Source organism: Ascaphus truei, chromosome 1 (assembly GCF_040206685.1).
Source record: "Ascaphus truei isolate aAscTru1 chromosome 1, aAscTru1.hap1, whole genome shotgun sequence".
Taxonomy (NCBI): domain Eukaryota; kingdom Metazoa; phylum Chordata; class Amphibia; order Anura; family Ascaphidae; genus Ascaphus; species Ascaphus truei.
Genome location: NC_134483.1, coordinates 453,142,697 through 453,159,733, shown reverse-complemented (window position 1 = coordinate 453,159,733; position 17,037 = coordinate 453,142,697). Strand labels below are relative to the sequence as shown.

At 44.8% G+C, this 17,037-nt stretch overlaps 1 protein-coding gene across 1 annotated transcript in view; it reads left to right on the top strand.

The window, feature by feature from the left end:
- The first annotated feature begins 1,506 nt into the window (after positions 1–1,506).
- The window catches only part of ELOVL6 (ELOVL fatty acid elongase 6), a 109,360-nt gene continuing 93,829 nt past the window's right edge, over positions 1,507–17,037 (top strand). Inside the window, exon 1 of the mRNA XM_075617163.1 lies at positions 1,507–1,940. Coding sequence (XP_075473278.1) covers positions 1,852–1,940 — 89 coding nt within the window. The 5' untranslated portion in view covers positions 1,507–1,851. The remainder of the gene's footprint in view (positions 1,941–17,037) is intronic.

Sequence of the window (17,037 nt, the reverse complement as noted above, 5' to 3'; positions counted from 1 at the left end):
CGGTGCTGCGCAGGTTCGGGGACTCCCCAGCTCCCTCCTCCAGCTCTTCCCTGTCCTGTCAGGGGGAACTTTGAGCCCGGTGGTGGCGGGAGGCGGGAGAGGAGGGAGCGTGGAGCCCCCCAAAGGTCTGGGGCCCAAGGCAACCACGTTGCACTAAGGCTGGCCCAAAAGGCCCACCGCTGCTGACTTCTAACCCATCACCTTATCAACGAGATTGCACACACAAAGCCGCCTGGCCAGATAAAATACTGAAAAGTACATTTCACACTTGCAGACGTACTAGTAATAACCTGTGGTACATCTGATAAAACAATTCATACTGGGGACACCATTGAACAAACCTTTTTATGTTTTCTTCTGTGATTATTTTCCTTCTATTTTGTACTCCAAATTTGATATCCCTCTCCCTCTATCTCGCTCTTTTCCTCTGTCTGAGTCACAGGTAGAGAGACGGGAGATCTCTGCCTCAGAGAGAACAGAAAGACAGACCCAGGGAAGAGACCTACTCTCTCTCTGTCTGGATCACTTTCACATTATCCTTGCTAATGTTTGGTTCCCCGTCACATCATGTGCTGATGAATCTGTCATGTCTGTCATATTGCCTACTTCTGTAATAGGGTTGCCAGATGCCCGGTTTTGAACCGGGCAGCCCGGTATTTTGCCTCTGTGTCTGGTATAAAATGAAAGGTAATACCGGACATGTATGTGTTCGGTATTATCTCTCTCCGAACGCAGGGTGGATGCGGGGGGCTCGGCTGCTGTTCAGAGCAGTTGCCGCCATGCCCAGATATCCCCCGCTGCAGGCTTCTCTCTCCCTGTCTGTCCCACTGCTCTGCTCTGCTCAACTGCTCTGACCAGCTGCCGCCCCCCCCTCCGCATCCACTGTCCCCCCCTCTGCATCCATTGCCCCCCGCACATCCACTGTCCCCCCCTTCGCAGCCACTGCCTCCCCCGCCCCCCTCCCCCTCCCCACAGGCATCGGGGACCTGACACCATCCCCAAGGTAAGTCTAAATTTTATTGGGGAAGTGGGGGCATTTTGTATATGTATTGGGTAGGTGTGGGGTATTTTTATATGTATTCGGGGGCGTGGGGGTATTTTTTAATATATATTCAGGGGGTGTGGAGTACTTTTTTTTATATATATTCGGTGGCGTGGGGGTAATTTTTATATGTATTCGGGGGATGTGGGGGTAATTTTTATATGTATTTGGGAGCGTAGGGGTTGCATCTTTTACCATTGTGTCCAGTATTTTTGGACAAGCCACCTGGCAACCCTATTCTGTAACAATAACTTTTTGAATATAATGGTTTGTGCTGCTGCTGCTGCTACTGCTGCTGCTGCTGCTGCATGTTTTTCTATGACAAAATGTGCATATACAGTACATAGATTCAACATTTAATACGTATGGGATATACTTATTACATGATCATCATGATTAGATGGGGCTAAAGCTCCTGCATGTCACTCATTTTCTGTTAACCAGCCCACAGGGGAGGGCCTTGGGTACAAGACACACAGACTCGCACACTGAGTACAGCTGCAGCAGGATTATTAACTGCAGAACAGCAGACAGAAGCAAGGAAATCACACACACAGGCGTCTCCTGTCCTCCTTCAAGTCCCTTTTTTATACGTTTTCTTGGACCAGGAAATTTGATCCCTTGACCAGGAAAAAGCAAGAAATGTAGGCTTTGGACCTTGAGATCTGAAACACTGGTTACGAGACAGAGACACCCAGAGAAGGGGGATTAGAAGGAGGTGTGTGTGTGTGTGTTGTGTGTCTGTGTGTGTGACAGATAAGGGACACGGCTTATTCTCCTCTCCAGGTATCTCACAGGAGGTTGCCCAAATGAACATGTCAGTGTTGACTTTGCAAGAATATGAATTCGAGAAGCAGTTTAATGAGAATGAAGCGATCCAATGGATGCAAGAGAACTGGTAGGTACATGTGCATGCTCCTGGGTTGCCTTTTGATGTATGTATTCCTGCATTTAGGGATCGGGTTTATATGAACGGTCTCCTACATACATAGAAACGCCTTATGTACTGTAAGAGTCAGATGCTAGATATGAGCTTCCCTCTGCCTGTTACAAGGTCTGTGCTTCTGCACAGTGCATTTTGTATCAGACACCAGATCTGTGCTTGTATCCTATGCATTTTATTCTGTATCAGACACCAGAAATGTGCATCTACCTAGTGCATTTCACCCTGTATGAATTAAACTGCCGTGATCATTAGCCCTTTTAAATATTAGTGCGATGTGCCCTGCATATGTTCATGTTGTTGCATAGTACCCGTTATGGGGTGATTGAGAGGAATCAGCCCTCAGATGGGGCCCTGGTGTGTACAATGAATGGGAGCACTATATAATTCGGCACTGCATGCTGAAGGCCGGTGCGTTGGGCGTTTTATTTTCTCCTTCGTGAATGTTATAGGTATTTGGGTACTTGCATTGAACACAGCACAGATGTCATTTCACATCCAGTCCTGCCTGGGTGTAGTGGGAGATGCTGAGAGCTAAGCCAGGAGTGATCCGTGTGTCCAAAGGATAGACATGAGCTTGTGCATGTTGTGCCGTTCCCTGGGCAAGGACACAGAGGCTTATATAGTCTGCCCGGCCCGGCGTTCCAATAAACCATTCCTTAACCACTCCACTGCCAGAAGGGCTAGCACAACATGCAGCAGAAGGGACCCTTTATTTAATTTAGCGGGGTATTTTTACGATCTAGGCCAAACTGCGAGAGTCCACGTTTTTTTTGTCAAACAATAAAACATCCTTTGGCATTACTGTACAACAGGGGTTTCCCAAACTCCTACTGTAATCTCAGGGACCGCACCCCCTTCCCCCCCCCCCCCCAGTTCTTTTGTTGAAGAATATTCTGCTTCTCATTAACTTTCAATAGACACCCTCAGGTGTGCAAACAGAGAGCCAACCCCTGGTGATTTTAAGGGCCACAGGCTGTCTGAATATTTAATTGCTCACTACCATGTGCTTAGTGTCTCTAATGTAATATAATGTGCACTTCATTGTGAAAAAACTGATTTGACCGGACGTATTACAAATGTGCTCTGTCTGCAGCATGTAATGATAGGTATTTGACACGCCTTTCCCAAGAGTTAGTTGCTTGGTTTCTGTTTAATCCTGGCACTTTCAGAGAGAGAGAGAGAGGCGTACACACACTACAGTGTTAATCCATCCACGTGTGAATAGGAAGCCTTTCTAAATAATGGATCTTTCTCAGTCTCATTCTCTTAGGACTGGAAATGTGGATCACCAGGGGTGGTTTGTGATATCACTGGGCTTAGACGCATTAATATGATCATTGAAGTGAACCAGTAAAAGATGAAATTCTGTCTCCTCTCCCCCAGCCCTTTGTTGAACTGAGTGCCTGTATGCCTAAACACACTGTCATTTTCTTTTAAAGATTCGTTGCATGTTCCATTTCCAGCACAAACTGAACTACTGACAGGAAATAGTAGGTGATACCTGAACTGTCACAGCACTGTGTCCTATTCCATTGTCAGGCGTGAAATTACATAATTATATTTAAAGATAAGCGGATATATCATAAAAAAGTGGATATATTGCTAACACTTTAACAGGGCAGCAGTGTGGGATTTGCCATGCAGTGTGGGCAGGAAGTGCATTTCATTCTATTACTATCATATTGGCATTACCACCTAGTTTGGGTATTGGTGTAGAAGGCTCTACTAATGAGTATACTGTATTATGTTGATTTTCCAGGCTAGGTTTTTTTTTAATGTAAACTGCTATATTAATTTTGTTTCCTCTAACACTTTCTGCAACTTTATCTTTGCTGGACCTTTTAAATATAATTGACCCTGCCATTTCATGGAGGAAGGGCAGAATGATGGACAACCTATCAATATTGTCCTTTTACCTGCAATGAAGGGACTAACAGGACATAACAATTAAGGGCTAGAATCACCAAGCGCGGTTAAATCAGGGCTCATAACAGGAACGTAAGTATGTTTTAGGGTTACGCCTATCCAGACCCTGAAATAAGGCTTTAACTGAAGTTGAGATAGAGAAATGGAAAATAACATCACGTTTGCTAAATCATACCCAGACCCTGCAAAAGCACTAATTCAGGGTGTGGATGTGGGTAATGACAAGTTTAGGTATGACCTAACTCAGGGGCACACGACTCTGTTCTCAAGACCCTCCAACAGGTCAGGATTTAATGATATCCAAGCTTCAGCACAGGTAACTCAGTCTTCAATTGAGGGTCTTGAGAACTGGAGTTGAGAACCCCTGACCTAAGCTTTAATGGAGCAATTCATGCCCTATTTTATTTATTATTTTTGTTAACATAGGATTTAAGCACGGGGTTCTCTGGAGCTGAAATTAATAGGGTTCAGCTCTGGAGACCCCCTGCTTCAATTCTTTATAAAAAAAAAAACATTTGCAAAACGAATCGCATGTTGGGATTGCCTCTTAAGTCCCTGCGTTAAACTTAACAGATTTGTGTGGATATGCAATGTTATATCTCCTCATTTGCATGTCATTACAGTAACATAGTGTTCTCGTCAACGCAATCCTCTTTACAGGAGAGAACATGGCTTAACAGTCCGTTATTGTGCTTTGAAGATACACCGTTTGTCTTAATGTGACATTAAGTTAACTGAAGGTTAACATGACAGCAAGTGACTTAACAGAGCTTTGAGGATCTGGGCCTGAGTGGGTTATGCTGTTTTTTGGGGGAGCTGTGTAATAACATTTTCTTGATGCAAACCTGGCACAAAGAACCGTATCAGACAAACTCCATTGCTTTCAATGGGGTGTTGCTTGTTTTTTCTCACAAATCATGTGCTGTTAGATTCTCCAAATTTGACAGCAGGGACACTGTGATAAATGCTCTCCACCTCCACTCTTTGTATTTACTTTGATTAAGGATGTATATCAGACCCTCCATGACTGCACACAAAATTGGGGCCCTGTAGTTCATCTGCTGGTGCTGGAAAGAGATACTTCCAAGCAATTCCCATGGAAGTCCCCCCGCCCAGGGGTGAGCAAACTGGGGGGGGCAGAAGATTTTCCAGAAGGGGGCGTGGCAGTTGCAGAGGCCCCACGCTCTTCCCCCAAGGCATTTAAATGAAATGCCAGGGGATCGCGTGAGGCCTCTGAAACTTCCCTTACCTTGTCTTCGGCAACGCAGCGTCAAAGTATGCCGCTGGGTCAAGTGACGTCACGGGACCCCCGCCGTGTCATTTAATGCCGAAGGTAATGAGGGGAGGCGCGAGTATGGGAGGAGAGCAGGCAGGGAGGTGCAGGGGGAAAAGTTTGCACACCCCTATCCTAACCTATGCATCATACCACACACACAAAAAACTTTGTTTATTAGGTACAACTGGTCTTATTGAACCCAAACACATGTAGTGTACCTGCTAAATTGGTACAGTTGGAAGAGTATGGCATACAGCAGGGGTGCGCAAACGGGGGCGCAAAATTTTCCTGGGGTGGGTACAGATTTTGCAGAGGCCCTGCGCTCTGCCCCACAACATTTATATTAGATGCTGGGGGAGCACACAAGGCCTCTGTCACCTACCTTGTCTCCGGCAGCTTCTGACGACGCGACATGACATCAGAAAACACCGGACAAAAGGTAAGGAGGAGGGGAGAGCAGGCAGGGGACCGCAGACAAAAAAGTTTGCACACCCCTGGCATACAGTATAATTTCCCAGTACATCATTATTTATTTTTTATCAAAACCCACGATCAGTGGATTACTTTAGATATATAGTCTTGTGATTTGTGAGTTGGGCAGCAATTATATTGTACCTTCAAGATTACTTTTGTTTTTTGTTTTTAATCGGTCATACTTGTAGTGAACACTTAAATCTAACATATTCTATTTTTGCTTCATTAGTTGGTCTTGGGGGTCTCTTTAAAAAAAAAAAACAGTCACAAATGTTAGTCATATTAAACAGATCTAATCAGTTACAGTACAACAGCTCTGCACTGGACCTGTGTCAAATATAAGACACTTTGTTTCAGTTTTATCAAACATTATGTTTACCACTACTTTCCTGAAATAAAATTGACCTGCCAGCAATGTTATCCCACTTAGCCAATGATGGAGAAGGTCAGTTGAACACACACCATACCCCTCACTGCTTGTCTGATGTGGCTGGCACCTGTTTTCATTCCGGAAGCAATGGAATGGCATATCTACGGAACCACTGTGATCCTTGTAGTAAAATGCACTAGAATTCATACAGTAGAAGAATAATAAGTCATATAATGTATATTATCGGGATAGCTATCCAGAACTGTACATGGTGGGTGTAAAAGACACTAAGATTGAGGCATACATTAAATATTATTTCATTATATTCACTGGTAAAGTGTGAAATTGGAGTCCTGCTCCAGGGAGCTTTCAGTCTAAAAGGTCTGGAGAATAGAAACAGAATGTATAGTGGTGTATAGTTTGGTTGTAAAGGCTGATTATCATAGCTAGCAAAAGCAATGCTTGTTTCTGCTTCCCCTGTAATGTATCAAACCTGACTTAGCATATTTTTTATATTTATTTTTATTTTATTTCTGTTAGTTTGAAAATACATTTTAAAAAAAAACCTTTAATTTTAGATTAAACAAATACATTCTTGCTGTTAGTAAGCACTATAAACTCATATTTTTATCATGTAATGTTTACATAGACTACCACTTTTGTTTGTTTAATCATGGTATTGTACCAGGAAAGGTACAGTACATTAAGATACGCCTCTTATTGTTATATCATCTTAAGTATTGTTACTGTCACCGCTGTAATACTGTCACCCGCCTGCTAATTTTTGGAGAGCTGGAATGCAAAATTGGACAAAACCCAAAATGAACATGTCCTGAAGCAGAAGTTCTCAACCTCTTTTGAACGTCAATATGCTTAATAAATCATTTAACAAAGCATTTGCCCTCTTCCCCCCCCCCCCCTAAATTAAAATGCAACATTTCCATTTTCTAATTATGCAAGTTTAAAGTTGCATATTTGTGTAACATTGTGTCTTGCTCTACACATTTACATGCCACACCTGGCTCTGGGGCTTGTAACAAAATGTTTAGCAACATTTTTATTTTTTTTTGGCTATCTGTTGGTCTACGTTTCAGAGTTAATAGTTCCTATTAATTAAAATGTCTATATGTCTAGTCATTTGGCTGTGTTACCTTCATTTGCGAAATTAGCATATGCCCTGTGAGCACTTTTTTTTACAAATTAAAAAGCGTCCTGTCCACTGAGAATATCTGTCGTCAGAGTATGCTTAAGTATAAATGTGTATATATATATATATATATATATATATATATATATATATATATATATATATATTCTCATTAGTTATCACATACTGAACGCACAGTGGAAACCCGACAAAATCATTTTTTGCAGTTATCCTAAAGGATCTGCAAATGTACATTTTCGCAAAGGGGGAGAAACGTGAACGCAGGTTGTTTCTAGAAATACTCTATCATTTGCATGTTCATATCCCAGGGCGTTTTTCTTTTTTCAATGAGAACATGAAACTTCGTAAGAAACTGTATCCCAAATTATCAGTCAGTGATTTATCCTTGTGTAGTTTTGCTTTCCTAACTACTGCTTGTGGATGTTACTAGCAGCTCTCAGGTACGTGGTTGCGCCATGCTAAAGGTCCAATCCCACTGACTGGGTCAAGATATTATTATTACTACTACTACTACTACTACTAATCCGTGTTGCTCTTACTTTTTCATCCGTATTACATATTTCCTGGAGTCATCCTTCAAACGTGTTTTTTTTGTTTTGTTTCTGAAATATGTTAAAGCAGAACAGGTTGCATTGCGTTATTATTATTATTTTATTTCTACAGAATTGAAGTTGGGGTCTCTGGAGCTGAACTGTGTTCTTTTCAGCTCTGGGGACCCCCTGGTCCCAGAGATAGTAGAGATACTCTGTATTGATGCCAGTATCCCTGTGAAGTTTAAATGTCCCGGTCATGCTGGCCAATAGGAAGCTGTACCGGATAACGCCACGAATTGGTGGGACAGTTAAAGTCGCGGTTATGTTAGGCACACAGTTTCTGATTGCAGAGATACCGGCATCACTATGAAGTTAAGTATCTCTGGAAACCTGTAATAAAAACATTTAAACGCTGTACAGCCTGTTCTCATGCTTTAAGGGCAAGTAATATCTGGACTCTTAAAATGACTGCTCTAGTTACTTTTGAAGTAAGCTGTATAGCTCAGCCCTGATCACTTTGGGGGTTACTCATTAATCTGTGACTGTGCTTATCGGGGCCCTATTGCCCACACACGGACACTGAAGCCAATGGTAGTTTGTGTGTTTGTGCCCTGCTCTGCACTAACGCTGGCTCATTAGTAATCTCATTTAACTTTGGAATTGCAGCAGCATCCTCTCATCATTACCACCCGGGCCTCAGATTCCCTTTAACAAAAGTAGCATTTGTATACTACTCCTATGCGGTGTCTATTTTGGCCTACAGCTCTACATTTCCAAAGCTAATACGCAAAGTACCTTGCTACCCATTCATTAGCATTGTTAGTACATCTCTGTCTGAGTGCCTTCACTTGATTACAGTCTTCTTGCATGTTGATCATGCTACTGTAGAGGTGCACTTCTTTTGGTTGTTGTTGACGACACCATACAGTATATTCAGGCTTTCATTGCTTTCTGCAGTGATTCTAACTTTCATGTTGGTGCTTCTAAACTCTGCTTGTGTTTTCGGAGGATATACACTGGTTTTTAAGGATCAATTATGAAAAATATTCGGCATTCTGCTTTAATTTCTGTTGTGTTTCTGCATATAAAGCTTTTTCTATAGTACGGTTTGTATAACAGATTTAAGAGCACACAGTGCTTAAAATACTCCAGCAGTAACACTGTGCAAGGTTATTAACCCTTTCTGTTCCAGAACCGCTGCTTCTCTACATAGATGGGTGTAACTGGTGAATGTAACTCACATTTAAGTTAGATCATGGAATTTAAGAAAACACAGGAATCTATGGCTAAAACAGTGTAGAGAGGGGGAAAAAAATATGTACTATAGATAAGGTAGGGTGTTAAAAGTGTTTGAAGCTAGGGGATGGTGACACACACACACACACACACTTTTAGATTTGCTTGTGCATATAAATTAGTTTTCAGCTAGTTGGTGACCGCATGCAATGCAACATGCACTTCTTTTAAACCGTAAAATGGGAATGAGTATCTGAATGAGAACATGTGTTCTTGTGGCTGCACGGTTATAGGCTTGCAGCACTGAATGACAGCTGCTCCAGTTGTAATTGTCCGGCCAATGAATATTATCTTCTGATGTCTGCTGACAGAACAGGCACCAATGGGAACGCAGCAACCCTGTGCTGACTGCAGGGAAATAATCTATGCACCCTTACGTCATGAAAGTGGGAGTGTGTGCCTGAAATCAGTCACGCTAGAAAGTTTTTACTCCTCCACTCAGCAACATGCTGAATGAACAGCTCGCTGTGTGTGCTAAATGCCCATGTTACATTCTGAGTGCAAGAACCCATAATGGTCAATTATGCTGTGGTTTATACAGTAGTATCTATCTCACTTTATAAATACATATGAACAATATTTCCGTGTACTTTGTACTGCTCATATACTTAGAACAATCTTTTATAGCAGAAGTTCCCAAATCCAGTCCACAAGGAGCACTAACAGTGCAGGTTTGAAGCATACCCCTGCTTGAGTACAGGTGGTTCAGTCACAATGATTGGGCCGCCTGTGCTAATAAGCCATAGAACCTGCACTGTTGGTGATCCTTGAGGATAGAGGGTCCTCTCCAGGGCCAGCTGGAATTATCGTTGGGGTTGGTGCATGGGCATTTGTGGGGCCTCATCTTGTCCGGCGTGGCATCTCCGACAACGCACTGTCACGTGACTTTGCGGCGGCGACATGTCATGTTGTCATGGCAATGGGCCAGTATTTGACATCGGTGCACCATCATAGCGGCCGTGCAGGCGGAGATGCTGCCGGACAAGGTAGAGACGGTTACAGAGGCCCTGCACTCCTCCTTGACAATCAGTTTTGTTGGTGTGGGGAAGAGCGCGGGGCACTGGGGTAGCTAGACATGTTCGGGACCCCGGGCCAAAAAAAGTTTAGGGGCCCCTCATGTTGTCTCTGTCTCGCGCTCGCTCTCTGTCTCTCTCGCGCGCTCACTCTATGCCCCTAGCACAGGGCTTGGTGTAGTGGCACCAATGGAACCGCCATCAAGCCAGGCATGTCTTATTTAAACACGTCGTATGAGTTCTTAATAACATAGGTGAGGTTTAAGTACAGATGCTAGCATCGTATGCCGTACCTCGTGTTTTTTGTCCTGGTGGTGCGTCAAAATTACCCGCTTACCTCTACACTTAAAGCTTCTACAAGCCACGGTTTTGCATTATTGACTCGGGTCTAATCCTGTGGGTTGATCTATTTTAGAAATAACAGATTTTGTTCATTTAACTTTTTTTTGTTGGTGCAGATGGAGACATCATTTTCTCTTGTAAAATGTAAAAAAACATACATCATGAGTGAGTACTTTGAGATAAAGAGTAACATTAAAATAAACTTGTGTGTGCTGAGCACGTGCATTGTAAGTGACACGTCTTTGTCTTTTGTCACAGAAATTGTATTTGCGATGGTGATGTTTTTTATTGAATTAAAGATTTGAGAGTATAATTTATTTTATTTATTTTTTGTTTTGAAATTTCCATACTGTCACTTAGAACAGGGGAGCGCAATCCTTTTTTCCCTGCCCCTCTGCCGGTTCTTCCCCTCTTTGTGCACCCCCCCCCCCCTCTCTTACCTTGGCTCCGGCGTCACATGACCTCGCTGCGTCATTTGATGCCAATTGCCATGGTGACGCGTCTTCAGGAGCAAGGTAAGTGCAGTTAACAGAGGCCTTCGCCGCTTCCCCGGCGCTTAATTTTAAGTGCCTTCGGGAAGCGCACGAGACCACTGTAAACATTGCGCCCCCCGCAAACAATCTCACGCCCCCCAGTTTGCACACCGCTAACTTAGAATGCATGATATAATTGACTTATGATAACTAAACTGAGATGCATATATTTAGGACTGTAACTTATCTAAATGCCTTTCCTCAAAGTCTTTCTTTCAATGTAAATCATAAAACATCAAAACACAATTTCAGTTACAAAACGCAAAGAAATGTCACTTACAATGCGCGTGCTCGGCACACCCCGTGTTTTTTTTTTTTAATAATCATTACAGTTACTATATTAATCTACGGTATATACAATTAATGTGTTATATCTGCACACACCTTTCATGTTTTACACTTCTGCCTTTTTTATTATAAATGATACATTTCTAAACTGTTTGCTATTTGCCCTTTTATTTTTATACTCACTTGGAATTCCTCTGGTAACAGTGGTGTGTGTGTCGCCTTCTGTGTGTGTGTGTGTTTGTGTGTGTGCACTTGTGTTTCTGCTTCTGCGCATGCCCGTATTATGGCGGTCATTTCAGTCACAGATTTTTGTTACCAGCCAAGAGATTTTTCCCATCAAAACCCTGTAGGTGCCAGCAAAGAATTTCTTTCTTTCTCAATGGATATGAGAAACAGATTTTTGTTTAACCTTTTTAGTGCCGTAAGGACATTCTTGATTAGCCCTATTGACATGTCAGGTAGACCACTCTTCTATTTACATTAGCCTTGGCATGTTGGGGGGTCATGTAATAGCTGCTAAAGTGATCACATGACAGCAAATTCTGGAGGTGCTCCTACACCGCAAGGGTTAAATGTGAGAAATAGCCTTGTGGGTCTCTCATCAATAGCAATGCCTGCCTGGTGTTGGTCAAGAAATAATAAAATGTGGTTCTCTGTAAAATGGCATAATGGAAGAAATTCACAGGATGTGAGACAAATGGATATCCTTCATCAGACATTTATTGAACAGCGGGTGCCATGTGATTTCATCACCACAAGAGGCAGGGTGTAGGTTCTTGACCAAGAACGTTGGGCCTGGGTTACACAAAGTGGGCAGGGAAGTTGGGCGCGGGGAAGGGGGAGGCTTTGGCCTGAGGTGGAGGTGGAGAAAATATGTAGAGGGTATGGGCCTGGGAAGGGGGTTGGAGAGTTGATATGGGCCCCGGGTGTAGTAGAGGGGAGAAGGACCAGTGTGGAGGTCGGGGGGGGGGTGGAGGGAGTTGGGCCTAGGGTAGAAAAGGGGGGTGGAAATATGAGACGTGTGGAGGAAACAAGATATGGACTTCAGCTGGAGAGGGGTATGAGGGAGGGAAATAAGGATGGGTGGGAGATGGTATGGGCCTGGAGTGAAGAAGGAAGAGGGGGGGGGGGAGTTATGGGCTTGGGGGGGGGGTTGGGCCTGGGGAGGGAGAAGGTGTGGTGGTGGGGAGAGAAGGTATGGGCCTGAGGAGGAAGGGAAATAGATATTGGCCTGAAAGGGGGGGGGGGCAGCAGCAGAGGGGACCTACCTGCAGCCTCCAAGGGTCTTGCTTGAAGAGTGTCTATAAACAGCTGACCCAGCTGTGCCCCTATTGGCATATCCGTTTGTCATGTTACATTTGTACTGTTTTGGCTGTTAGTAGCAGTGGTTAGTAGCAGTTGCCTTTATTATTTTTTACGGCCTGATTCAAGGCACACTGTGCGCCCTTATGGATTTAGGTAATTATAGGGTTTTACTTAGCGTACCCCCGGGTGGAGTTGAAAGCCTGAATCATCAATCAATCAATGCTCTGCTCTCCTATGGTTATTGAATGTTATAGGTTAAATATAGCTGCATTTCTTTTTTTACTGGGAAAACTAACGTTCAGAATGTCAACCAGTCCGAAAGCTTGATTTCCATTTGTTCAAATGTTTTATCCTTGATTTAAGAGGTTTTTGCCTGAAACATTAGATCTAATTTTGCCAACATGTAAGCCCCTTTCCATTTGTCTGTTTTTCCCTGTTGCCTTTTTGGGTTTAATGTATTTGTACAAGCTGGTTTTGTGTCTTTTCTGCTTTGGATGAATCCGTGGTTTTATTTTTTAATTGAATTATACATTATAAAATTGGAAGTTATTTGTGATAGATTTTTTTTTGGAGGCGCATAGCCTACATTAGTCCAGATACTGTACATCAAGCAGTGGTAAGGCAAACTGCAGTGTTCTCTCCAAACATTAGAACATTTTGGTCAACTTGCATGCAAGTTGACCAAAAAAAATCCTACTTTTTGGGATAGCACCTCCCCAGTTTTCCTTACCACTGGGCCAGTGTTTCTTATTTCTGCTTTTCTTTTTTAACCTTTTTTCTGTAGGGTATTTTCCCCATTTATCTACAGGTTTGTGTGAACCTGGACCTAGAATTTCCCATGTTCGTGGAACCGGTGCAAGAAGGGGGAGAGCAGTGCTTCTGCTAGGGTGTTGGGCAGCTTGATCCATTCTGATTGGCTGCATTGGGCTACGCTTATAGTGCCGGCGACGCAACGGTCAGGCTACGATCGCTGGAAAATCAAATAGAGATGACTTCCTGCGATCGTGACCGCTTCGTCGCGCTTACTATAAGCGCACCTGGCGGCGGAAATACATTTGTTTTGCTGCGACCTGCCGTCGCCGGCACTATAAGCGCAGCCTTACACAGCAGCAGCCAATCAGGAGGCGGTGGCAGGAGTCTGGGGGTGGGGCCAAAGAGCGGAGGAAAAGCGTGCAGCAGAGAGTGGTGAAGCTGTATCCTGCCTCTGTCCATCCTGCCTTTGTGTGTCCTGCCTGCCTCTGTCGTGTGTGTGTGTGTGTGTGTCTGGCTGTCCAGTGGGGGTGAGAGGATGAATGGAGTGGGGTGAGAGAGGAAGGTGAGAGGATAAGGTGAGATAGGTGATGAGGAGTGGTGCATAAAATCTTGGAATTTGTGGGAGGAGGATTAAGATCAGTATTGCTCGCCATGTACCGTGTGGCTGCTCATTCAGTGTCAGGTAATCATGGACCCCTGACGAAGCAAACCTGCGAAACGCGAATGCGTTGAGTCCGGATCCATGACAGACTTGGAGATGGGTTGATCGAGGACCGACGTTGATCACGTAGGGGACAGAACGTGGAAGTTGGAGCTGCAAGCGCACCGGCTCCCCTGCAGGGGCTTCACTTCTGACGATACACCAACCTCCACCATCGGACACTACTCCACGGTCTATCGTACAATGCCCTTGCATGGGGCTACCATGTAAGTTGCCATTTGCCTATTCTTGTGTATTTACAATATGCTGTTACTATTTACACCATTTTTGTCTACTTCTTTTTTTTTTTTTTTTTGGTCTGCGAGTTTATGCAACACTTGTGGGCTTTACAGTCAAGCAAAAATCAGATTGGAACGCCTATAACAACAGACTACCTGTGGGACTTAATATATGTTCACATCTTTTCAAATGTGAGTTATACCCATCAGAAGCAGTGTCTATGGTCCCCATTTCCAGATAGTGCAATTCTTTTTGTGTGTTTCTCTCCTTTTTTTTTTTTCATTTTATATTTACACCGGTTTTCTGCGCTCCCTGAATCTTCTACTAAATTTTACTCCAAGCATGCACCAATTTTGCATCAATTTGCACTATTTCATATTCTATTAGCTTAAAAAAAATCCTCGGAAGGGCGCTCCCTCCCAACACTCCTCCCCACATATTTTGCGAAACAGAATATAAATTGGTGAATACTTGGAGTGAAATTTAGAAAAAATGACGCAAGTCAGGTCATTTGTAAATAACATGGCTTGGCCCGAGTTAGGTTCCGGTGCCCTGGGGTTTTTTTTCTTTTCTGAATCCCACCACTGCTCCTGAGCAAGGTCAAAAGATTCCCTGGACCTGTGTCCCGTAACATTTTAAACACTAGGAACTATTAAAAAAAAAAAAAAATTGTATGTTTTGGGTGTCTGACTTGTAGCTGATATAAAATGTTGGGCTGCATTTACTAGGCTGTGCTATTCCACAAGACCCCCTTTTTAGCCCATTCAATGTACTTCACTTGAATAAGCTGTGGAATAGCACCGTTTAGTAAACATTTGACCTATACCAGAGGACTCCAATATTCTTCTGATATTTTTGGTGATTTTCTAATCAAGTGGTACATGACATTTATGAGCGATCCATATTCTTTCTACAGTATATGTACATGTAGATTTTGCCCATACCTATAATAAATCTAAAAATAGTTCACAGCCCACGTCCAAAAAAAAGTAAAAATGTAACATTAAACTGGTAAGAGAAGACCATCTACATCAGGCCTGCGCAACACCGGCCCGCGGGCCGCATGACTGTGCGGCCCGCGGCGGTGGCTTTACCCCGAGTCTGCTCTCCCCCTCCTCTCTCCCTCTCCGCCACCCACCGTGAGCCAAGCCGAGCCCGCTCTTCCCCCCTGAGCCCAGCCAGCCGAGCCCAGCCCAGCCCGCTCTCAAGACTGCACGCTCTAGCAGTGCGGCACTTCCGGTGCCCGCTGCTTGCATGCGCGCACAGTCCTGCCTGCTCTCCGCCGTGATCTGTGGTGCAGGGGGGTGAGGGGAGGTGCAGGGGGATATGTGATGTCCTGGAGGGGTGATGTGCAGAGGGGGGTGAGGTGAGGTGCAGGAGGTTGAGGTGCGGTGCAGGGGAGTGATGTGAGGTGCAGGGGCGTGATGTGAGGTGCAGGGGGGTGAGGTGAGGTGCAGGGGGGTGAGTTGCAGGGGAGTGATGTGAGGTGCAGGGGGTGATGTGCAGGGGGGTGATGTGATGTGCAGGGGGGTGAGGTGAGGTGCAGGGGGGTGAGGTGAGGTGCAGGGGGGTGAGGTGAGGTGCAGGGGGGTGAGATGCAGGGGAGTGATGTGATGTGCAGGGGGGTGAGGTGATGTGCAGAGGGGTGAGGTGATGTGCAGAGGGGTGAGGTGATGTGCAGAGGGGTGAGGTGATGTGCAGAGGGGTGAGGTGATGTGCAGAGGGGTGAGGTGATGTGCAGAGGGGTGAGGTGATGTGCAGAGGGGTGAGGTGATGTGCAGAGGGGTGAGGTGATGTGCAGAGGGGTGAGGTGATGTGCAGAGGGGTGAGGTGAGGTGCAGGGGGGTGATGTGAGGTGCAGGGGGTGATGTGAGGTGCAGGGGGGTGATGTGAGGTGCAGGGGGGTGATGGGGGGTGATGTGAGGTGCAGGGGAGTGATGTGAGGTGATGTGAGGTGCAGGGGGGTGAGTTGCAGGGGAGTGATGTGGGGTGATGTGAAGTGCAGGGGGGTGAGGTGAGGTGCAAGGGGTGAGGTGCAGGGGGGTGATGTGAGGTGCAGGGGGTGATGTGAGGTGCAGGGGGGTGATGTGAGGTGCAGGGGGGATGTGAGATGCAGGGGGGTGGAATGTGTGTGGTCTGCAGGGGGGTATTGTGTGTGTGTGATGTGGTGGGTGAGTATTGTGTGTGTGATGTGGAGGGTGAGTATTGTGTGTGTGATGTGGAGGGTGAGTATTGTGTATGGGTGAGGGGGAGAGTTGGGGGTGTGAGAGATGGGGAGTCACAAACGTTGATGATGAGGGGTGCAGGGGGAGATATATGAAGATGATGAGGAATGCTGGGGGAGATATGAAGATGACGAGGGGTGCTGTGGGAGATATGAGGATGTTGATGAGGGGTGCTGGGGAGATATATATCAGGATGAGGGTTGATGTGGGAGATATGAGGATGTTGATGAGGGGTGCTGGGGAGATATATATCAGGATGAGGGTTGATGGGGCAGATATGAGGAAGATGAGGGGTGCTGGGAGAGATTGAGGGGTGGTGGAGATATGAGGATGATGATAGGTGCTGGGGGAGAGATGATGATGATTTTACCCGTGCGGCCGAATCTGTATTCCTTGGAGCAGTTCGGCCCTTCTTACTTGACAAGTTGTGCAGGCCTGCTCTACATGTTTTCATGATTACCCCCACCCCCTACTAATGCCTTATTACCCTTGGCAATTACTAGTAAGGTAAAAGTGGATGTTTTATGGCTTGTTATGCACAGGGTTTTTTTTTTTTTTTTAATATTTTTACACAATTTGAGTAATGTTTTCCTAAATGTCTTCTATT